The following is a 24,871-nucleotide window of genomic DNA, read 5'->3' as shown; positions in this document are numbered from 1 at the left end:
CTAGCAGTAGAATGCACTGAGGAAATGAAAAATCTTGCGCACCTGCCCAAAAACTTCTTCATTTACAGTAAATGTGAGATCTAGGATATCATGTATATCATTGTCTTTCATCCACTGCAAACTCTGGTGAAACTCCTCATCCAGATATTCCAGGTCACTCAGGTCACAGAGTCTGACAGAAGAAAGAAGAAGAAAACACACAAATGCAGATGATGGCAGCAGCCTGTGCTCAGTAACTAAACTCAGACAAAACAGACTATGAATGGGAGCCAAGAGAAACATCAATAAAGAGGACAACTTCAAATCTCTGTTTATTTGCCTGGTAACAGCAGGTACTGTGTAACACAAAATCACCCTGTAAATATACAAAACTCTGGAATTTAATTTGAAGACACTTTACTTCTTAAGCTTACAGTCAGTCTGCCCCATGTTTCCTGTGATTCATATTCAGGAATTATGAAAATGCATACATTGAAGAGACAAAGAATTCAAATAATAAAGGAAATTGCAAGACTGTTTTAATAAGCAAGCAGTGTCCTTTTTGTTCCTGTGGCTACACTGCCTCATCTCTCATCACTTGTTGAACTGCTTAGATTTCCAGCTTACCACAGAAATATATTTTTACCTTTTGCCATACTTTCCCTTACCTTGTCCTTCTTACTGAAATGATGATGCTAGCATGTAGGTGTTTGCAAAACATATATGGAGTAGGAATGGATTAATTACTCCCCACTACTCAAACATGCAATGTTTTATAGGAAAGAAAAAAAAAGCTTCCAGACTTCTCAAAACCAGCTTTCAAATAAAAAGTAAAGCACCTTAAGTTCATTAGGTTTTAGCTTCCAGACATGCTGAGCAAGCACAGCTCTCACTGTTTCAGCCAGAACAGAAGCACTAGTTCTAGAAACTGAGTCTGAAGTTCATCAAAGTACAGCTCCTCAAAATGGAGATTGCCAACAATCAGTCTACCTCTGAGAATGGATGGTGCAGTCTAAGTTGAGAAGTGATTCATACCCTATCTGTGAGTCATTACATGACAAATGAATAAGAACTCTATTAATATTTGGAATAAGCTCAGGAGCATTGCACTGTACATCTTCAAATCTAAGATTTTGTAGAAGAAAGGTGGGAACAGGGCTAAATAAAACACGAGGTTCTTACACTGATCACAAACAACATTCTGAGGTAGTGGAAACAAGGAAATTCTTCAAAAAATTAATGGATTAGTCAATTAATTAAATTAGAATTAATTAATTAAATAAAGTAAATTTATTAAATTAGAATTAATGGCCTGTCTCTTTTGTCAATAAAGCATCATAAATAATCCATACACAAAATGGCATCATTTATGGGGAAGGAACCAAACAAAAGATAAGGCAGAGCAATTTCACTCACATTCGGAGAAGGGCTTTATAAAAGGGTCTTGTAAAAAAGGCATCCAGCAAATACTGATGTATCAGAGCAAGACCAAGAATTCGACCACTAAACCTGAACCTGGAAGAGAAAGAGTTACAGTTGTGATACTGAAACTTTGTGGCTGGTACACTGCTCTGCCATCAAAACTTGTATGTATTTCCAAACAGCATTATTCAATCAGATAGCTATGTCTAAATTGTGGTATTTTTGTTTATTTCTTGTGCTTCTTTAAAATTCTCAGTAAGGCACAAGGAAAAAAAATAAAAAAGCAAGTCTGCAGGGTGTGGAGAATCCTTCAGATACCTAAGTTGCAACTGCTCAAAAATGTCAAATCCATATTTAATTCAACCAGCCCCTGCCAGAGCAGCCACGTTATAAACGCGTTATCTCCCAAGATGATAACCACTGTCTATTTTAATGTCAGGATTAACTTGTCATCATGCTGTAGAGAGGCCAAGGTCTTTTCTACTCTTTCCCAGACTGACAGCTCATGCTGCCTGTCTTTCCTGCCTACAGTGGCACCTTGCTCCCTCTTCTGACTGTGGTTAAGGAGTTATATGCCTATTTTCACAAACAGTGCCAGAAAGTTTTCCATGTATTGCAGTGCTCTCCAGCTTTAAGTCAACAGGATGTAAATCTCCTTCTCTCACCTCTCTTCCCTTACTATCTTCATTTTGTTAGGTGTGTAAGGAGGAAGTTTGCCAGGGTGGAGATCAGATGGCAGCAACCTTAAAATAGGAGGGTCTTTGGAAATATTCCCATGAGAATCAAGATCCATTGTGAACACTCTTCCACAATTCTAGAACTAGACTGAAGTCTAGTGTTTTTTTCCAAAGTAAATGTTTCCTGAAGTTTCTGCTTATGTATCCTTTACAACATTTTTCTTGGAAAAATTAGGGCTTTATTATACCTGCTTGTACAATGTTTGCAAGATGAGGATGTGATATGCAGAGCCTTCCCCTTGCCATGTATAAATTGCTTGTCACAGCTGCATTTTCTGAATTCCCCCTGGGGCTGTACAAAACCAGTACTTCCTGAAAGAGACAGGGGTCATGCCTCCTTCATTCCCAAGGTCTCTGGTCCAGCACTGCAGAAGCCAGGGATGAATAAAAAATGTTGGCAGAAGCTGCACAGCACATAAGGGTTTCTCCCACCTCCATGCCAGGCTGTTCTGCCTTTCCAATAGAGACTCGAAGGACTGGAGTTCAACAGGCAGGTTGCTCCAACTAACTGAACTTCCAACCAGTTAATTTTCTTGTAATTTGTAAAATTAGTAATGAGATTCCCCTCTGATACTCATTCTTCATAACTGGCTTTCAAAAAATAGGAACTCAGTGCATAGCTGTCCTACAGAGATGAGCAGCTGTCATTCCACTATTAACGTAATCCAACTACTTACACAGCAGAATTCTCTGTTAATAGAGAATTAAGCACAGCTTTACAGATTTATGGTGATGCCATGGCTTAAATCAACTGAGGATGATTTTAGCTAGCTTATAATTGTGAAAATGGGATTATGCAAAAAACCCTCAACAAGTATTTTAGAAGCATGGGTGAATGTACAGACTGTTTCAAAGCTGTGTGATCAGCAGTCTTCCTCCTATCCCCAATTAAGACATCACCACAGATTTCCTTTCAATAGGTATGCTGGGGCTTTTCCACTGAGGAGATCTCTGTGCTCTTTAGGAAGACTCAAACAAATTAATTATAGTAATATGTGCCTGAAACCTCCCTTCATCTCCTTAGCTGACAAAAAGTCAACATGTTGTTATTTTTTCTTGTTTTGTTTTTTTTTTTTTCCTAATACACTAGAGGTTAATAATGCTTTCATGAAATGACTGCTAATGTACAAGAAATGCAGGGAGTTGTGTTGTGAGACAATCCCATGGTACATGTTCCAAATCATAATTTTGCTGACCTTGTGAGAAATAAGATCATTTAAAAACCACAAGAGAAACCAAAATCAGAGAAGTCTAAAGAAATGCAATTATTTTGCTGCTGGTTATAAAGATCAGATTCTGAGTTACATGTCTGAGCAGATCTGAGCAGCTGTTCTACAAGTGGGAAAAACAGAAAATGTATCTGAAAAACAAAAAGAAAATAATTCTTACCATTCATGGTGATTGTCTACAAAAGCAGACATGGGACTTATTTGTACTGTGTAGGTATCATTGGCTGAATATTCAAACAAACCATAATATGGATTGAAGAGCTCCCTGGACACCAGGAAAAAGAACTCTCTTGATGGTCCACTGTAGTCCAACCTTTAAAGAGAAACCTGACATTACTAGGAAGCAAGAAACTTTCTTTTTCTTCAAATCTACATTCCTTACACTATATTTTGATTAAAATTTCGTAAGATTTTAACCAAAGCCCTTATCCATGCAGATTGCCTAATGCCAAAGTATGTATGAAAGTTCAAAGTATGTGAACTCTCAAGGGACTTATTTTAAAAAGGAATGGCTTGGAGGACTGGAATTAAATTCTCCATGTGGGCTGCTCTCAGAAAAAAGCTTTGGCTCCAGCTGTAATGGCCTCTTTGCCACAGGAACATAACCAAATAATTGGGGGCGGCAGGGATAGGGAGGAAGAAAATCATGAAAAGAGCCAAACAGATTTATCTGCATCTGACAAATTAACAATGAAAATAAACAACAGTCATATATTGTCTTTGCAGACTTGCAACCGTATGACAATCTGAGGGATAATATTTCTGTTTTCCCTAGCAATATAATCTGAGGTTACTTCAGTGATTTATGTTTCTTGGTCTAAATTTTCTTGTCTGTCTTCCAAACTTGAGTGTATTTAAATGTCTTTTGGAGAGTGCACCTCCTATGTTGGGTTTTTTGTTGTTCTTGTTTTCTTTTTCCCCTCCTATTTCAAAATTCCAGTTCTAATGAATCTAAATAGCCCCTTCTTCCTGAGTGATAAACAAACTCATTGCTGACAATGCACTGAGACTGAACTGCGACATTACTCTGCAGGTCACCAGTGAAATGAGTTAGGTTAATGCTCTTAGTTAGAGCTGGAAAACAGAAAACTAGGGGTTTTCCAGTGGGGAACATAAAATATTATAACCCTAACAAATAGAGAGAAAGAGAAATCTTTTATAGAGAAAAGATTTAATATTTGACTCAAGTACTAAAACAATGCACAGACAGAAGTACCATGGAGAAGGTCAGCTTTCACAAAGAACTTCTGCTACAAATGTTTTGGCTCATAAACTTTTACAGAAGACAACTACAATCAGAGTTGTTTTTGAGGATAAAACCATCAGGAAAATAAAGGCTAGGTGCCATTATGAAGCTAAGGACAAACCCTCTTTCCTCAACTGAATAAAAAACATTTTCCCTTCATTCACTTGGAAGCATTTCATTTCTGTTAAGCTTCAGCAGGGAAGTACTGAAACAGATCCTTACCCCAGCAAGAAGGGGTAGATTCCATCAACAAATTAGGGAAAAAAAATATTAAAAAATTGTTTAATACCATGGATAACTGTTGGATCTTAATCTTGGCATGAATACCAGGATCAAGTAAAGGGTCATCTGGAAGATTCTTGCAAACTTATGGGATAATCAGACACACTATGAAATCCTGAGATAGAAAGGAAACTTTGCTTAACTGTCAGCCATTTCATACAACTCCCTCTCTATGCAGTTACTCTGAGTCATGTTAAATAAATCAATCATGAGAGTCCTGCACTGCCAGTCAGATTTATCCTACAATTAAAGGTTTGGCACAAGGGTGAGAAAACTTCATACAAGAGGTATGCAACCACACAACAGCTGCAACTGTAGGGCATTTGGATATTCAGGAGAGTAATATGTTGTTGGCAACATGATTCATGTCTCCTAGGAAGCACCATTAATACTTCAGATTTACCACTCTTAAATGCAAAGTAGCTTCTCCTAGTAGTTCAAAGAACTCAGGAAAAACAAGGAACAATATTCTATCTAAATTTTCATAATGTATCACCACATGAATTATGAGTGCGTAAAAATCACTAAATGAGCATCACAATTGATGGGTATAGAAACTGAAGATTTGAGGAAGACAAACATTATGAGACTTATGACAGAAATCACTTGAACAGCAATAACCATGCCTGAGTTGCCCCATTTTTATTGCCCCCTTACTATTTTATACGCTAATAAATCAACAGTTACTAAAATGTATTATGTAAGTATTTCCTTGCCTATTACTTTATGACTTACATCTCTTTACCAAGATGAAAAGAAATGCAAAAGCAACCCCCTACTTAAAATCTTAAAAAAGGAGGAGCAAATAGGAAACAATTAACTTTCAGTATTCCTCCTCTCCTCCACCCTGACCTGTCTTTCTTCACCTGGCCAAATGAGTACCTGGATGTGATACATATCCTTGCACCATCTCTGATGAAACAATACTGTTTGCACACATCCTTTCTTCATTAAAAATACAGATGTGTACATAAAGGACTGACATCATTTTAATTTGACTTTGCTCTTAATTAACTGATTCTTTTCCATTAAGGCCAGAGTTTCATGTAAAGCTGGATATAATGGGGACAGGAGGTGTCACCCCCACTTCCAGGTCACTCTTCATGTTGCTGAGTGGTGAAATGCAAAAGTCTGACATCTGATGAAAGGAGATGGTGTATCTGGATCAATCTCTATCTCATGCATGTTTTTAAACATTTCCCTTTCATTTTAAAATGTGATTTGAGTTTGTAGCTGTGAAAGTAAAGGCTGGTAGGGGCTGTGTGAAACAGACCTTGCTCCTGCATCCCCACCCTCCTTTGTCAATACAACATAATCTCATTGTACACCAGCCTTGCCATTCCAGTTCTGAGTTTTTCCTCAGACAGCATGGTGATATTATTTATATGAACAAGTCCACACTTGGCTCTCAGCTGTCAACATTCCTTATTTTAAGGCTTCATTGGGTCTTTATTAACACTAAGTGCCTCAGGACGAACTCTAAACAAACAGGAGTATTTAGAGGTTTTCAAAGACATACTAATTTTATCTAATCTTGTAAGAGATGTTTCTATTACAACTTGGCGTTTTAAAGACTCATACGTTGCGTGGCAATAGCACATACTACAGCATTCCAAGAGCTCTGCTGCAGTTTTCTGAATATCACAATAAAAGTTTGAATGTATTTACAAACATTTTCACGAACCATTTCAACAACAGACAAGTGGGCTTTAAGATCTACCAAAGGGGATGCAAATCAAGAGACAAAAGCAGCAAAGAGTACGTTGTTTCAGTTTCACTTGCAAAGGAAATCTAACCATATCTTGGCTCTGCAAAGCATCTCTCACAACCTGTAACACATTAGACTTTCATTAGACACAGACTGAGCATTCTCTGAATGTGACTTTGAAGCGTGGGGAATATTTGGGTATTTTTAACAACTGGCAACAGCCCAGTTACTTTTATTTGCAATGTAGGCGGTGGGCTGGAGAGTCAGTGAGCACCTCCTGCAGCCCTGAGGGCTTTCTGTTCCCAGTGCCTCAGACAGGGGCTAAAATTACGGATTGAGCCCATTGTCTACTCTGAAAGCACTCTCCCTCCAACAAATGGCAGCTGTCTCCTGGTAAGCCCTGGAGACACATCAGCACTGAGAGAAAAGAAATATGAATAACACAAGAAAGCTGGTTTTTTATTTGCCTTCCCACCAACATTCTGAAACACACACCAGCTACTGGGAAAATTCACATCACTTCTGCAAAGGCAGGGCATGTTACATTGCAAAGTGATTAAGAAGCCATCTTGAACAGTTGTGTGTTCTAGGCTTATGTATGTGGCATTTCCTGACTGCAGTCCTTCCTCTTTTGACTCTACACAAGTTTGGTGAGAGAGGAGCTGCAAGACACTGAGTTCCCAGACCACAAATACTTCCCTGTTCTACTCACCCTTCTTCCCCAACAAACGTGACATAGAGTTTATTTCTCTGCAGGTCTTTTCTTGAGTAGCCCATGATCTGGTTAAAGGCATCTTCTAGCAAGTGATCTCTCCGGATGATTAATCTGAAGGGAAAAATTAATTTGAAACAGCAATTTGTGAACATGAACCGCATTTGGAAACATCTATTTACACTGCAGGATAGTAACAGGGTGATTTCAGAGATAACTGGTTCTGCTGGATAATTTTATCCAGATCAGGAAGCTCCAGTTCAGTATATCTCCTCCAATGCTCCCATTTAGGTTTCAGTAAAATGTCCTTTGTACAAAAAATGCTCCCCACCAGTTTTTTGCCCAAGCACTCAGGACAAAGCTTTCATAGATAAGGCTTTAACTGTTCATGATTTCCATATATTCTAGGCAGACACTGCTCAACCTTTGCTTCTTAAGACTTGTCTAAACAATACCATTTTAATTCCATTTCAGTTTTGCAAAACTTGTAACAAGCTCACACGAATGAAATCTGAGCTTTGCACAGATTTCTGAAGAATAAGAGAAGTGACTTGCTGAAGGAAATAAAAATAATCCAAAAAACAAAACAAAACAGAAACCCCCCCCCTTTTTGTAATAGGAAATTATTAAATCATGTTCTAGTGTTTCATGGCTATGGGTTTGATAACTGGCACGAGACTTGGTAATTTTGAAAGTATCTGTGAGGACAATCCTTATATGTAACAGTACATAATCACATGCTTAGCAAATAAATGAAGGAGGGAAGACCTCACTGCAAGCACTGCAGTGCTCAGAGTGTTAAGAGTGCTAAAATAAAAGTATTAGCAGTTTCTTAAGGCAATCCTTAGAATTTAATAATGCTTGACATATGAATGCTCTTTACTAAAGAGAACTGAGGTATCAGGACAGGCAATGATGCACAAAAGATAGGTCTATCTATTTTTTTTAGTGGAAAAATATATGAGAAAATACAACTGTTTATATCATAGGAGTTGCTATAATGGAAGAATTCAGATGCCTCCTGTTCTGCAGGCTTCTTCCCAAAGCTCTTTTTGGCACCGTACTGGTAATACTGTTTGCACAAAATCATAGTTGGAGGAAGCACAGAGGTGCTCAGAACTTGCTGTATCCTATGCTATGAATCACATGCTGGCATGAAGTCTTTTAATACAGGTTTTGCATTCCCAGAAATGCCTGGGTAACCGTAACAGCTGCATTCCTTCTAATGGGAAGGAGCTTGCAGATGTGTGAGGCAAGGCAAGCTGCCTAAAAAGAAATCCAGTTTCCTGAGTTGTTTCAACGTACTTCAGTTTCCCTGGGCCTTGTCCATATCCTTTAGTCTCCAACTTCCTGTAGAAGTTCCTCAGCTTGGCTTCAAAATCTCTTTTGTAGGGAGCTGGAGCTCGGGCATTGGCACGCTGAGTACCTGCAGGGAGGAACGAGCAAAGAAAGAGATGTAGTGACATGAACTGATGGTTGTCCCACCTGTTACTGGAAAGACTCCTTAATAACAAAAGGTATGCATGTGTGTGTTTGGTTTAGTCACCTTTATAAAGAGTAAAAGCTGCATATCTTTAAATCTGCTCTGCATCTAAGACTTTCTGGTTGCTCACTTCCAATAATATCATCTTTCAAAAGTAAATCTTCAAGAGCAAAATCCCAGGTAAATGCAAAAGATGGATTAAAAAACAGCACAAGTAACTACAAAGACTTTTTGTTTTTCAAGTACACTAAGTCTAACCTTTATAACAGTTCATATGATAAATGTTCTGTTTTGTTCTGGTTTTAATATTACCATGAAAACAACAACTCAGAAATGAAAGATAAATAGACTGGACTCTACATTACCCCTGTTGACTATACCAAGAACAAGAAGGAAAACATTTGGAAGTTCCTCAATAGAAGTCTTTCCCTGGGAAGTAGCAAGGAAGAAAAATACAGGAAGAATGGAAAGACTACCAAAGTTTGTGGAACTTCTAATCTGTGTCTGCAGAAACATACACAAATTTAATTTTGAAAAACTGTTTCTAAGGGTCAATTTCTTAAAAGCAAGGAGAGATATGATCTGTGCACCAAAATAATGGCATGTACAACATCTACAACTGCAGGTACAAGTCCAGTATACACAAATCAGGTGTTTAGTCTGATCTGTTCTGAAAATGGCCATCATTAGGATTTCCACTGCCTCCCTGGATAAATTATTTCCACTGATTCAGTGGTGAAGCAGGGTACCAAAGAGGCAGATAAACTCCTTCCCTGCATGGCTGTGTTGACATCCCACATAAAAAATTTGGAGGACGTTTAAAATTTTTCATGCCCTAAAGTACACATAAGTTACCAACTACTTCTCTATAGTGGTCACCTCTAATGTACTGAAAGCATAGATGAACAGTTTAGCAGCACTTTTAATGCAGAGTTCTGCCTTTTAACTCAGCTCCTCATGCAAGTTTACTTTTGGCTCCCTGCACGACACTAAGCCAATACAGAAACATTGATTGCTACTGTGGGGGAAGGCATGGGAAGGTTTCAGGTAATAGAGGAGAGGAGGTTTCAGGTAACAGAGGAGGAGAGGTTTCAGGTAATAGAGGAGAGGAGGTGGATCTGTTCAGGCTGTGGCACAGAGAGGGGAAGGAGAGCAGCCACAAAGCCCACGGGTCTGATGGAAAAGGTGACAGACATCCTGCGGAAGTGGGCGCTGAAGGAGCAGAGCCCAGCTCTGCAGGGAGCAGAAAGAGAGCTCACTAACAACACTGAACGCCATTTAACGGGTCCTTAAATGACCTGTCTGACCAGAAAGACACTGGGCACTTGTTCCAGGCTTGAAGTGAAGTGTGGGAGGAATAGCAAATATCATGGAATCTGGAAGGCTCCAAAAGAAACAAGAAGGATCCCTCTGGAAAAACAGATCACGGTCGTTGATTCATCTATAGTGGTTTTCCACTTTTTCTGAGAGCACCGAGAACTTCTGAAGGTACACTCAGCTGAGATCTCCTGAAAACTTAAGAGACTGTAAACAGCCTTTCAACTATTGGCCTTTTCCCTCTCGTTTGTTTTGCTTTGGGTCCGTAGGTACAAAAATGCAGTCACCAGAAAAAGGCAACAAAGATATACTTTAATGTTAATCTCTGAAGGATTTATTTTTGAAGGGCACCACAAAACATGAATCTGATAACACACGACTTCATGGTTCAGAAATCAGCATCATACTCTGTCAACACATGACAAGTCCTCACTGCAAATCAGGTGCCTATGCCAAGAAATTCCTTGGCAATTAATAGTTATTACTTCCACCTTGGGAACAAAATATGTTAATGGAATAGCTAAAAACTACCAGAGATATGATAATCATCCTTGATTTTCAAAGAGGTTATATTCTAAAGCAGATATAAAGAGTAGCTTCATGACTATTCATCTTTCCCAAAAGAGAAAGTACAAGTAATTGTGACTGATCTGAACAATGGATCCTTAACACCCCACCTCATGCAGTGCAGCACAGCCAGCTTAGTTGATGAGAAAACACAGAGCCTCCACAGAAACATGGGCTATTTACAACTTCTCATCAAAAAAGTCATTTGTACACCAACACAAATGTGCATGCTTGCAGACTGACAGGGAGATTCAATGGTCTCTCTATATTTTTCTGTGAGCCAGAAGAGAGATTACAATTTTAGGGAGAACGAGACTAAAACCAATGCTGTTCATTCTCTACTATCTGCTGTTATTTTGAGTCAGTAAGAATATCACATGTTAAAGACTGAATGTATTTTGAAATTACTTCATTGGAATGAAGCCATACCCAGCATGCTTTGGTGCATGTACCAGTGATCAAGAAATCTTTACTCTGGAAGACAAAACTGGTTTTATCTATAAAAGACTGCCAGTTTGCAGTTGGAAGTAAGATGCATACAAACAGATTTCATCATTCCCTTCTTTTCAATAAAGGGAAACAGTTATATCTAAACCTTATACGTACTGAAAGTATTCATAAATGTGAATACTGCATTTCCCTGCTTTGCAGAATGCCATAAGATCATTAAGGTCTTCAGATAGTTTCTTCAGAGAGATTTTACAGAGGTCCTTTGTCCAACAGCAGGAAAAGCTACCACATGTTTATGAATGCATTTAATCTGATTCCATGAACAGGCAAAGCTTTTTACTACTGTGGACTGGGAAATACCCATGAAAATCACAGTTCTTTTTCTGATAAAAACTTCTTGTTGTCTGGAACTACCTGGAGTTGCTTACACCCAAATGTTCTCTATTTATCTACACTTTTGTTATCAAATGTGTAGAAATCACTTTAAGCCACTTCCGAATTGTTGATCTACTATCTTGAGGAAACTAAGCATAGTAACATCTATCAACATGGCCTTCAAAGGGAACTTGTCATACTTGCAATAATTTAGCTCTGATCTGCAAATTAGTTAGAATCTGAAGTATCAGTTTCATTCCATTCTAACATGAATATTCAGACAGCTGCAGTATAAAACTGTCCTTCATTGTCCTACAGCCCCATTACATTGCCATTTGAATGTACAGTTATTAGATCCATGCTTTTAATTCTCCAGGCATCAGGACACTGGCATGAGCAGTGACTGAGTTGTTTCATATCAGTAAGAAACAAATCTGCATGTTTTTTTACAAGTCAGAACAAAATCACAGCCCCTGAAGTTGTAATACACCCAGCAAAGCCTCTTGTGAGCCCAAGGCAAAGGTTCAAGTCTGACAGTCAAATGCAATTGTGCTGGTTGATTTTGCTCAAAAATGGTTCTACACCTTTGTCTTATCAAGAATGAGAAGGGGTTTCATGGGGCCCCTGCAGAAACTTTTCCTGAGCAGTTTACCTGGAGAGTTCTGAGGCGAAGACACCGGCGAGCCTCTCGGGGACTGGCAATAACTAGGATGAAGTAAGGCATGTGGTGGCACATATGACATTATTTCCTCCTCAAACAAGCTGGCAGAAAGGAGCAAAGAAGAAAGAACACGTTTATTCAAATAAATGGCAGGTTTCACTTTCTAGGGCTAAATCTCCAGTTATTAACCTGCTTTCTTTGATAGACACTTACTGTTTCCACTGTGCACACTTAGAGCGCTACAAAATATTTGATTGCCATTTCCTCAAGCATATTTTCAAAGTACTGGAAAGCAGTAACTGCTATTTGGGTATTTCTTCTCAAGGCTAAAACATAGTTAATCAGCCTTGAAAATTCATGGGCCTTCCTCCTTTTTTTTTTTTTATGTTCTCATTACATAGGGGTCAATAACCTTATTCAGAAACATTCTAAGCCTCCAGGATTAAGAATCACATCTGAACTTGTTAAGTGTATTGACTGGTAAGCTTGTTAGCATAACATTTTATGCTTACTAACTCTCCTGCTGAACCAGATATCACACCTTGCCTGTTCAAGCTGAGTTACTTCATGCTTCATCTATTACTGATACACAACTTTTTTGGTTAAAAAAACCCAAACATTTTGCAGCCTAATTACTGCATCTCTGTCTGAGTGTTTATGTATGCATACATATATATACATAAAAATTTCAGTATTTTCCCAAATTTGACACAAGCGCATCCAAAACGGGACACAGTATCTAATATCAGAATGGATCTGGTATCAAAATGTATTTTGAATGCAAAATACAACACAAACTGCTGTGATAATATGTAAAAATATTTTCAAAAATTGAGCTATAGAAAGAACTGTAAGCCAATCTTACACTATCTAATGCAATGAAAACAATGTTCAAATAAAATATATTTCTTACTAAGTCTGTTCACCAAACAAGTATCTCGGGGTTTTTTTACATGGATTTTTTTTAATGGGTCATTTCTGACAGTTCTTTTAATGATCATGGCCATGTGATGCCTTCCTCCAAGTTACACAAAAAAATCTTAAAAGCTTTTTAAGAAACAATATTTACATGTCAAAAAGGCCCAATCATAGATTTTAAATGAGATTTTTAAAATAGCTGTAATAATCTGGAGATTTAGGGACCAGAAAGGATTATCATTATGCAACCTGGCCTCAAAATACAACTACTAATGTAAATTCTATTTCACTAGATTCAATTTTAAAGGTACCTGTGAATTTCTTGATGCACTTTTACAGTGGATGAGAGCACAGCATCAAGATAAAAGGGTTCAATGTTCAGTTTTAGCAAAAACTCTGCCTGATTTTTGGAGTTAATAGCTTAAATGATAACTACTAAACAATCAGCTTCCCATTTCCTGAAGTCTGTAAGAATATTGCCTATACTAAAGGGGACAATGCTTGACAGCAAAGTGAAGAGGCAAGCGAGATATTAAGTAATAAAAACAACCTCTCAAGTATGTGCCCTTACAAACAGGCACTTTCCAAAGCAAAGAACTAAACAGATGCATTCTAAAAGTAGCACAAGGCACATTGTTGAATAAAGGACTGAGCTGTACCACCTTTTAAAGCATCAGGGCTGGATGCAACAGGACAATTAAAGGTGGTCTGGGCAAACCCACATAAATCACAAGCACAGTGCTCTTGCACTTGCCTTTCATACTCCACTGTCCTGTGAAAAGTGGGACCTTCAGCTACCATCTGGAACTGAACATGAGGAAAATAAAACCTGAGCCTTGAGCTGTAGCTCTCCCAGCTGCAAGTCCAAGGAGTGAAGGGACAATGATGGGGTGACATCAGCAGTACACACTGCTCCCTGAAAGCTTCTCAGCAGCTGCCACAGCATGCTTCACATGTGCATGGGCAGCAGCAGTGCCTACCTGAGTAACATGACAAGGTCTGCATCACTGGATAAGCGCACCAGCCCAGGTGTTCCCTCTGTCCGGATGAACTGGATCTTCTCCCTGTGTAAGCACAAAAAGGCTTTCAAAATAAAAAAGGCATCCAAGTGTACCACGGCAACAAGAAAAGGTACAGAGTATATCAGAAACCTCTGGCTTATGCTTTTCCCTACTGTTTTTTCCCTGCCACAGCAAGTCCATGTTAGCAGTAAAATATTACAACCAAAAAGATAATTAGTTCTGAGGAAGGATGCTCCCGTTGCCCTCATCTTTTCAATGCTCATGCTCTTGGCAGGTAGTACAGCCACCCAGACGGAAAAAAAAACAAAAAACAACAACAACAAAAAAGAGAAAAATCAATCCCTCAACTTCATGCACAAGTCCAAGTCTAAATTCAAAGTAGGAGGGTGAAATCTGTAAGAGGACATTCCTACTGCAAAAGTGAACTCTTTGACGAGGCACTGTCTCTTCTGAATCTCTGTACAAATGCAAGCCATACATGACAATGCATACTTGTGATTATAAAGCCAGTCTTTTCATACCACACTGCATTTAAGATATCTTCCAGTAAAAAAACCCATATTATTTCCCCCCTCTATTTCATCTAAGCACACATCCTTTCTCCTAGACCCAGTTTGGTCACTCTTGTGGAATCTATCCATCCTAAGGTCTGAGCATGGTAACACACAGAATTTTAGGATCTGTATTGAATATAATTCCTTGGATTCCTATTCTTTTTCTCTGCAGAGCCTTTCCCTGCATTCTGAAATATGAGTATATCCTTCATTTTTTTAATCAGTATGATAGTAAGTAGAGATAAATTCTAATTTGGCTTCACACTTCTGGAGGAAAAGAAAACAAGAACCAAATACACATAGTAAAACCTGCTCCAAATCTAAAGGAGAAAAGCCCCAAACAAACAGAAAAGTAAAGACCTCTGTGTAAGAACAGCAGCATTAGCTCAGCTCAGAGGTCTGTCTCCCCCATGTCTTGTTACCAGCAGTGACAAGAAGGTCAAAAACACTCCATGCAATTGGCACAGCAGGGACATCTGGATATTTCCAGAGGCCGCTCCACTTTACACTGGTGCCCAAATGGCAAGGCTGGAGGAAATAAATGGTGGATTACAAAATATACCTTAGCATTTGGTTGGCAGCAACATCAGAAACCAGAAGGACATTTTCTGGGTTAACTAATATATGCAGCCTTCCAAATGAATGCCATCCATGACTTCCTGGGGGTTACCAGTGAGAGTTGTGATTTCAGTAATATTTTTTAATATATGTGCCTTTTACCTTCTGTTAAGATACAAATTATATTTAATGTATAAGAGGTGCCTTTGCCTGAAGCCTTTTACATTATTTATCAGCCTCTCAGTTTTACCTGCATTGGCTCGGAAGAAGATTTAATCTTGGCAACATGTCCAATAAAGATACGATAAGTATAATGTTCTCACTCCACCGTGAAACCTCTGAACAGCAATTTTCTACATGTAGTATATTTTTATTTTATATTTTAATAGATTCTCAACTTCTTAACTCTTCTTTTTTTAAGGGAATGAGAAAATATTTTAGAAAGAAAAAGTCAGAGCTCTTTCCAAATTATCTTTGTCCTCTTCCACTGGCCAAATACTGATTTTCCTCCTCACCTATGTAATAATAATATTAATATTAATAATACTTAATATCATTATCGTTCCACTTCAACTGCACTGAGGTTCTCAGAGGAAGAGATTACTGGCAGTTGTACTAATCACTATAAAAAAAAATTACACAAAGAATTCATACTGAAGGATTTCAGTTAGGTCTTAATCAAGTGTTACAGCAATATCCATGGAGTTGCTTAGTCTCACAATGTGTCAAACAGACATGGATTCCAATAATTTGCTGAATCGGGGTCTTAAAAGACTAAGCAGGAAAAATAAAACTGGGATGTTCACAAAAATGAGAACGTTACTGAAGCATCATCTTTAGAAGGATATAGGAGAGGTGTAATGGAAGATAATTTACCTTGATCAAATTACTAGCTTCAAATACTAAAATTAGAAGGGAACAATTCAGCTTATCAGAATGGCTTTTCTGACCAATCCCAGTCAATGTAAAAAAAACAACTATGTTCATTAAAACTCTGCTGAAGCAAGTCAGTTAAGGCATATATCTTCAGTCTCCTTCCAAAGTAAATGTACAGAAGGATATATAATCTCAAGTAAATGAGGAGGTACAGAAAACAGTTTTATCCTTAGATCTTCCATTTTTAATCTGAAACCCATCTTTTCTTGAGAAAGTCTGAGTTTGTGGGAAATCATGAATCTGTTATCAGGAAGCAAGGTTCTGCTAGAAGCAGAACTGGGGAATACCAACAAGCCTTGTGAGCAGTGTGAACTCTAATTTGTTAAAAAATCCCCACAACACACATGAAGAAAATTACACCGACTGCTATCAGACTAAAGGAAATCAAGCAACCTGGGAAAACGAATGTGAAGCAATAAAACTACAGCCAACCAGAAACTGCTTGTATACTACTGCCCAGCAGATTTCAACCCAAGCCTGGTGGGACAAACTTGCCTCTAGTGATACAGGTACGACTGTTTTGACATGCTGAGAACTGTAGATTTCTGCTGTACTTTCTAGAGAGCTTATATCCTGCTGGTATGTTGTTTGAGGTTTGGCAGCCAGGATTTCTTTAGAAGGCAAACCACATCTTTAACACAGAAGTGACATCACAGAACTTGTTATACTACACACAGGGAAACTTCACAACAGATCAACTTGTTGAATTTTGGGAACTTGCAGGACACAGGGGAAAAGGTAAGTAACACAGAACAGGGAAAAAAAATAAAAAGAGCACCAGTGCTGGCTGCTATGCCAGCCAGTGTGGGTAGACCTCTGGAGCACAACACTGTACAGGAGAGACTGACAATAATCAAACCAGCAGCTTTTAAATTAAGTGTCCAAGGAAGAACAGACACCTTCATTTCAGTTCTGGTCACTACTATCCAAGTTGCCAGTGTTTCCATTTCCAACTCTAAACATATGAGGGAGTTATAACAACCACAGAACAAAGGTCATCCTTCCTCAGATCTTGTTGCGCTGTGCAAAAATCTGTGCAAAAATCTGTACGTATCTCATTTGGTAAATTTTGGAGACATCAAAAATTCTGATTGATGTAAGACTACCTCCAGACATCATGAGGTCAGGACAGCTTTTCTGTAAATGTGCTTTACAAAGATAAGGATAAACCCAAATGCCATTCTGCCTCATGCTCCCAGCTGTACACATACCCAAATGAATGGGCACATTTGCTGTGCCATCCTGGCACTTTAGGAAGACACCAGCAAATCTCTTACGCCAGTTGTTCCAAAAATTTTCTTGTAGGTACCTTTATTTGATAATAATAATACATTACCTCTGTTCTCCTCAACCTTGTTACAGGCTGTTACACAGAAATACAGTAAACAACTATTTCCCACAGCTTTATGAATATGTTTGAATGCACCAGAAGTCTACAATCTGTTATGTTCCACTGTTAATTAATGAAAGTAGCTAACTGTAATTAGCATTTTTACTGAAATGGGAAGAGGAAACTCCACTAATGTTCTTACCTGAGTGAATGATTCCTAGTAAGATCTGGTTGACGCTCTTGTAGAATTTCAAAAATATTGGGCTGCCGTAAAAATGCAACTATCTTGTCATTGTAAGCTGAAAACATTAACAAAAATATCATGCTGAAACAAGGATATCCCAAAACGAAGGATGCCATTCCTTCTGAGCCTTCAGCAATGATGACATACTTCACCCTCACAGTTTTAAGTTTAGAAGTATTGGGTTAGTACTTTTGTATGTAAGGCTACCAACTCTATTGTTTTTTTAAGGAACACACTTCTTAATTATGAACCAAATCTCACTGTGACAGATCCTTTCCACTGCTAACAGCTATAATTCTGTTAGCAATTGCTAACATTTTTTATTTTATATTTTAGCACTCACACTCTTATCTAAGGTCAAAGCAGAATATTTACTGTTAGAATAAAATTGCAGGGACCCTGGTTTTCACTGCACTGAAATCTGTGCTCAAACATTAAGCAGCCATTGGAAACACCCTTATCAAATCCTCATTAATGGCTGAGCCTGCAAAGCATGCACACCATGTCCATGGCAAAGGGCATGATTTAAATGGGCTGAGGTTTTCAAGTAAACATGCCACAGTACAAAGAGACAGTTATAGTTAATCAGATTAATTTATCTTGATTTAGCACAATGTGACAGCTGTTAAGATTTAATAAGCTAAATTCTGTACGTGGTGGCATAGAAGTCAGTAACTCTGTGTGTGTGTAACTGAGAACAGAAAGCTAATGACTAATTCCAAGCTGATTAACACTTTCTGTAGTCCTGCCAAAACAGATGCTCAGACTAGTTGTGGAAAAAAAAAATATTAAAAATCACTGGGAATACATGGAGTCCAATTAGGCCCCAGTCTGACTCCCTGGCATCAGTTCATCCTGTGAGAACACAGAATATGTGAGCTAGGGAAGTAAAATACATCAGTTATTTTGTTCTGCACACTTCCAGCTCTGAAGGTTCCAACTCAGCAGTGGGGAAATCCTGGTGGACAGAAGGATCATAACAAATGGTGACTTCTACCCATCCCAAGCAACTGGAAACCCCAGCAGTGACACTGCCATCACCCCTGCGTGGTGGAGAACTCCTCCAGGAGGCTGGATGCTGACATACCCACTGGAACCACATCCTGGTACTGAGCTCTGCTGACTGTGTTCAATGTGCTGGATGGTCTTGGCAAAACTGGGGGTCCTGAATGACGGGAGTCCTCTCCGACCTGAAAACATGCAAATAACCACAGTGAGTGTCCCTGTGCCAGCACATGCCCTCAGGCACAGAAAAGTGAGAATCTGTGCAACTTAAAACCAAACACGTACAACAAGGCTTTGCTTGATCACTGTCCCCAGTAACCACTGCAGCAGGAAGCAGCTGTGCTGTTAGGACAGGTACTAGCAAAACATTATTTAGCATACTGGACCCATTAATAGGAAGGATGAAAACTGATGCAAAATTTACTGCTATTTTAAAACAGTCCTATTCTGAAAAGAGACAAAAAAAACTAAAACTGGGATACCTTTTTTAATTTTGTAATTTAATTTTGTGTTTTGTAATTCATAGATGTCTTTATACAAAACATTCTGGAAACCAAATTCTGCTGCTACATTAGCAGCCCCATTACCTCTGCGCATGAACAGAGTTTCCCTAAATTTGAAGTGGAAAAAAGTTTGTGGCTGAAGCCTCAAAGGAGAACAAAGAAGTGAGTTCACATTCAGGCAAAGCAAACAAGACCAAAACTGGTAAAAACATGGCTCCTAGAATAATTCAGAAACACTGTTCTGTTTTTCTTGTATTCACCTTCGGGGCTTAAAAAAATTGCATGTGAACAATTTCTAGGGTAGAACAACAATATAAAATTGTTCTTAGAAAAACATATATCTGCTCAGCTACAAATCAATCACAACAGAAATAACTGCTTTACCCTATTCAAGATCTAAATGGCTATATGAAGACACTTCTAAGCTTTCTTGCCTTATACACAACATCACTAAAACGATGGAAAATGCTGTTTAAAACCATTTGCAAAATATACCTGACACTGGAGGGGGGCTGACTAAACCATGTTCACACAGGATGTGACAAGATATGCAGCCAGTGCTGTGGCACTTGCTGCAGCTCAGTGGAAGCCCTGTTAGAGAAATGGCAGACAAGATTCATGTTTGCTCTGAAACAGAGGTCTGGCAGACCTTCATCTGCCACAAGACTGAGCTAAGAAAAGGATAAATGAGAGCACTTCTCCTGCTATTCTGAATTGTATTATCTTTAATTCCTGGTGTGGAATAGCCCTTTCCTGAAAAGACAACCTACAGCCGACAGTATGGAGATTTATAAATAAACTACAACTGAAGTCCAAGTCACTGTGCATACACAAGGTTACAAGCATAAGGAAGTGACAACAACAATATGGGGACAGCCAGTGAACAAGCTAACAACAAAATAGTGTTTTCCAAGTATTTCTGATTAGAAAGTAGAGATGAAATACATATTCAATGCCATAAAACAGCCTGATAAAGCTGTATGTGTTAAGATTTTTTTTATACTTTGTGGGAAAGTTGCAGAACTAGATTTATAGTCACACATGCATCTTTCCTCCCCCCCCATTTTGCAGTTATATATGAACACACTGGGCAGACACCATGCTAGACAATACACATTTTGTCAGGGAAAGACTGGATATGGGAATCCATAATCTGTAATCAGATGCTCTCATGTGGTTAAGTAGGGTTACTGTGAATACAAAATAAGAAAAACTCACATTTGATATTTTTCCTCAACAACAGCTAGCAGAAAAAATAATAAATCCTTACGGATGACTGCTGCGCTGTTCCAGAAGAATCATGCTCCTCCCCAGATGGAATGAGGTGAAAGAGGATGGTGCTAGGCAGCTGGTGCTCCCGAGGAGGAGGCCCAGACCCCACTCACCTCCCCAGCACTGTGGCTGCGCTGCCGAGTCAAGTGCTGCCGATGGACCAGCGCACTGGTGGGCCTGCTGCTCTGCAGGGGCAGCCGTGGGTCGATGAACGTCGTGGTGCGCGAGTTGTGGTCCACAAAGAAAGCCTGCAGAAGGACACGGCAGAGACGGCTCAGCGCCCATCCTTTTCTTATGAATTGTGTCTGAGGTTAACACCTACCGGGGATCCACGTTTCATCTGATCAGGTGGGGCTGTGGAAAATCCGCTACTGTGGCTTGCATTTCCCTTCTGCAGAAGGGGGATAACACTTTTCCATCCCACTGAAGGGATGAACTGTTTAATGCCTTACTTTGTTCGTGTCTATAAAGTCCTTTGAAATCCTCATCTGACAAGCATCAGAAGTGGGAAGCTTTATTATGACTGTCAAGAAGAGAAGATTTGAATATTTAATAAAAGTAATCCTGGTGTATTCTCCTTTTCATTCCCTTATAAGGATCTAAAAAGGTGTCATTAAGTGGCAAACCCATTACCTTTTGTGAAGTATTTCCCTTATAATTAGGAACACAATTGGCTGTATATATGTCAAGTGTATGCTTGCATCCAGTGATGAATTATGATTACAGACCAACAGGCATTTTTGCCATATTCCTGCTGCAACTATTGTAAGTTCATTGACCTTTTTTCCTAAAGCCTAAAACAAAATGCAAAGAAAACCCTCAAGCAGCACCCCAAACGAAAAAAAACCAAAAAGGCAAAAAAAAACCCAACCAAAAAAAAAACAACAAAAAAACAAAAAAAAAAAAAAAAAAAAAAACAACAAAAGGAAAGGTCAGACAAGAACACAAAGATGATGGCAACAAAAAAATGTAATTCAGGCAACTGATGAGAACAACTACATATTGGCCAGTCAATCATTTGCTGAAAACAAGGTCACAGGAACATGTATGCTGGAAAATCAAAACCTCCTACAATTCTACCCAATTTGAACCAAAAAGGTTTTTAGCCCTGAAATTTAAACTTTTTGTAACACCAGTGTTGCACTTGGAAACCAGCACTGTTCTATTTCAACACACTCCGTGTTTTCTGTCACAATACTGGAAACATGTGGAAGTGGCAAAAAAAGATCTGTTTTGAGCAGGAGAATTACAGGAAAGTGGCATCTGGTTCGAGGAATCAAAGAATCTGGACCAGCAGAGAGGTGGTCAGGGACTGCAGGAGCCATTTCTGTGTTTGGCTAGCAGTGAGTGACCACAGTTCCACAAACAATTTATTCTTGTGGTGTCAGCAAAAGAAACATTCTCATCATTCCCCCTCCTGACCACTTGTTTCATCCCCTGTGTGCTCTTCCTGTCTTGTGCTGGTACAAGTGTTTGTGTAGCCATGCAGTGAACCCATCAGGGGAGCTGGTCCAGGCTAAAATTACTCTTTTTGTCCCTCTCTCTGCTGGCTCCTCTAACCTCGGTCAGCTCACCAGGGATGAGAGGAGAGGAGAGCAGAACCACTCTCCTGGCAGCAACACCAGCTTCTAGTATTCATGGAATCATTGTTTCAGACTGCTTGGGAAAACCAAACCAGAGAAAATGCAATTCTTCTGACTGCTGTGCAGGTAGGTATACAAACCAGTGTGTCATGCTATACAGCAACTAAATGCCATTATGGACTGTGGTGGGAGAAAATGTTCATACCTCCATTTCCCAAGGAAGGAGAAGCAGATCGAGAAACACCACAGTTGCAGAACCCTGAAAGTGCTACAGAAAAGAGCACCAAGCCTCCTACACCCCCAACAGCAATACCTGTGCCTGCAGCTTGTGCCTACAAGGAACGAATCCCACCACCTGAGCAGTAAGAACCCTGTTCTGACCATCTGGCATAGTCACACATATCCAAGTGAAACTGTTCCACAGTTCAAACACTGTAAAGTGTATTCAATAAGTGAAATTTTAATTGCTACATCTGAGCCTGATGCAGGACTTGCTTACCTTGACAAACGATGCCACCTCACAGTGCAAGTACACAGGTTAGAGAATACAAACCCAGTAAGAATGAAAACCATCATGAAATTTATATTTGGGGCCTGACATATGACTGGAAGAAGACTGCTGGAACACAGCCACTCTTTCTGAAAATTTTGCTCATGGCTGGCAAGATCTACCTACTTTACTAGCAAGTGCTTGGTTTGGGTTTTTTTAAGTCCTTCTATGTCTTTTATCTAGCCTGTTTACATTTTGTAAGATGTAAAGTGCTTCCAGCAAAACACAGGTTGATTTCATTAAGTCAATACCACATTGTAAACCAATTATTTAAAAAATCCTGATTCAATATAAGAGATGGGAGGTAGTACCACCTAGAGCTGCACCACTCAGTTCTGAGTTAATGCAGCACTCTAGTATTGCATGCAGTGTTCCATAGCATTCTATTTAAATAATAACTCAGTTTAGACATGAAGATAGTAATATCTTATGAAATATGTATAGTTGCATGTCAGCTCGTAGTAGCCTGCCTTAAAAAAAACAAAAATAAAAGCATAAAATAGCACTTGGAAGTTTGAAGATAACCATTGGAGCTTCAATGCTTTGGGCTAATCTGGACATTGGCACACAGCTCGTAACACAGTGTGGTTCACAATCTCCTTCCAAAAAAATTCCTCTCATAACTTCTGCCTAGCTATAATCCATGAATCTACAATGCTTGAAGAGACTGACATAAAATAGGTAGTGACAGAACTATATTTAGCCCATTAAACATGAACAGTTGCCCTAATTAATCTTCCAGTTAAAATCTAAGAAGCTTGCTTATATACCTTTTCTTCCTATTGAAGACTTCAATAATCAATTGCTGATTTTTTTCATTGTGGAGAGAAAAAATAAAAAATGTCCTCTAAGAAATTCCTATGTATTTGCATATCTTGCAGAGATCTAATTAAAAAGCACAAAGACTTGCATCTGTCTTTAAAATATGGAGATGTGCTTACACACACTGCACAAATGCACTTATCCGTATGATGTCTGTGTGTATGCACACTGACACAGCAAGGCAGAATCTCAAAGTTCAGCTCAGGGGACTATTAAGCCTATATAATGCCTCCTGCTATCACATTTTCTAATGGCTTTCTGCCTCCCTGTGGTTGGTTACTGATGAAGGATCATCTGTAATGCCCATCAGAAACTACACTGTAGTCCACCAGACCTTTCAGGGAGGACTGCATGATATCTCCTGTAGGGGATACACAAGAGGAACCAAAGAGGAGTGGGCAGCTGGGCTTTGCTGTGCAGCTCTGGAGGGAGTTCAGAGGTGGGCAGACCCCAGCTGACCTTGGAAGACAGCCCATGAAGAGGAGAGGCAAGCAGCACCACGCTACCGTGGGGGAGTGAAAACCACATCGCATTGCACCGCGGCCAGAACCATCACTGTGCCTCGTGAGCTAGAGCACCAGGCTCTTCCTGGGATACGCTTGAAAAAATAAAGGAAAACCTCTTCTCAGCAGGGAAGAGTATTTAAGGAAAGGAAATATAATTACATATTGTGTTATGGCCAAGTTCTACTTGCTTCTTTTTAGGTTTATGCTTTAATAGAGGCAGATCCAGTTTCAGGTTGGTCTCGCCAGTACTGGCCATGGTTACTCCTGAGTGCTGAATGGGCTTTTCCACTGGCCACAAGTGGCACTTGTGACACAGACAATTCAACATGATGAAAATGAGCAACACTAAGACTAATTCAAAGTGAGGAAATCCCAGTAGGAATTTATTCAGTGCTTCCTCTCCTTGATTACACACCCACCAGTGATCCCCGCCGGAACTGTCCCGTTTTACCTCAAGTGCATCCATTTGATCTCAGAAACCTGATGAACACAAGGCCCTCTCAGCACTGCAGAGTTACCTTGCCCTGATGGTCGTGTTTCATCTCCCAGCCCCTCGGCAGCTCCAGCTGTTTGTTGGCAAACATGTTGAGGAAGCCCACGAGATCCCGGTTGTGCTGGTAGCGCTCGAAGTGGTGGGTGTCCCGCCGGACTTTGGTGATCATGTGCTTCAGACACGTGTTATTTGTAAACATGCGGTAGGCACTCTGAAAGACATGTAGCAGCAAAGGATTTTAAAGAGAAAACTGCTCTGACCACAAAAGACAGCCCTGTTCATTGTAAGTGGGCCTGCAGAAGAAAAGCTACTCCTTCCGTTGCTCCTCCTTACACTGTAAATGCCATTACACAGAGAAATGCTGGGGGGTGGGACGGGGGTGAACCTATGCAAAAACAAGCACTGAA

General features: G+C 39.4%; 1 protein-coding gene across 1 annotated transcript in view; it reads right to left on the bottom strand.

Annotated features, from left to right (window-relative positions):
* Nucleotides 1-24,871, bottom strand: part of HECW2 (HECT, C2 and WW domain containing E3 ubiquitin protein ligase 2) — a 92,378-nt gene that overhangs the window by 9,068 nt on the left and 58,439 nt on the right. The window contains exons 13-23 of the mRNA XM_062506594.1: nt 24,490-24,675; nt 20,624-20,758; nt 18,818-18,920; nt 17,689-17,785; nt 14,067-14,150; nt 12,160-12,269; nt 8,621-8,741; nt 7,316-7,429; nt 3,528-3,680; nt 1,396-1,494; nt 43-172 (exon numbers count right to left, since the gene is read on the bottom strand). Of these exons, the coding sequence (XP_062362578.1) occupies nt 43-172; nt 1,396-1,494; nt 3,528-3,680; nt 7,316-7,429; nt 8,621-8,741; nt 12,160-12,269; nt 14,067-14,150; nt 17,689-17,785; nt 18,818-18,920; nt 20,624-20,758; nt 24,490-24,675 (1,332 nt within the window). The remainder of the gene's footprint in view (nt 1-42; nt 173-1,395; nt 1,495-3,527; nt 3,681-7,315; nt 7,430-8,620; nt 8,742-12,159; nt 12,270-14,066; nt 14,151-17,688; nt 17,786-18,817; nt 18,921-20,623; nt 20,759-24,489; nt 24,676-24,871) is intronic.

The sequence above is a fragment of the Cinclus cinclus genome, chromosome 21, assembly GCF_963662255.1.
Source record: "Cinclus cinclus chromosome 21, bCinCin1.1, whole genome shotgun sequence".
NCBI lineage: Eukaryota > Metazoa > Chordata > Aves > Passeriformes > Cinclidae > Cinclus > Cinclus cinclus.
Note: the sequence above shows the minus strand (reverse complement) of the source record. Positions and strands in the feature narration are given on the sequence as shown.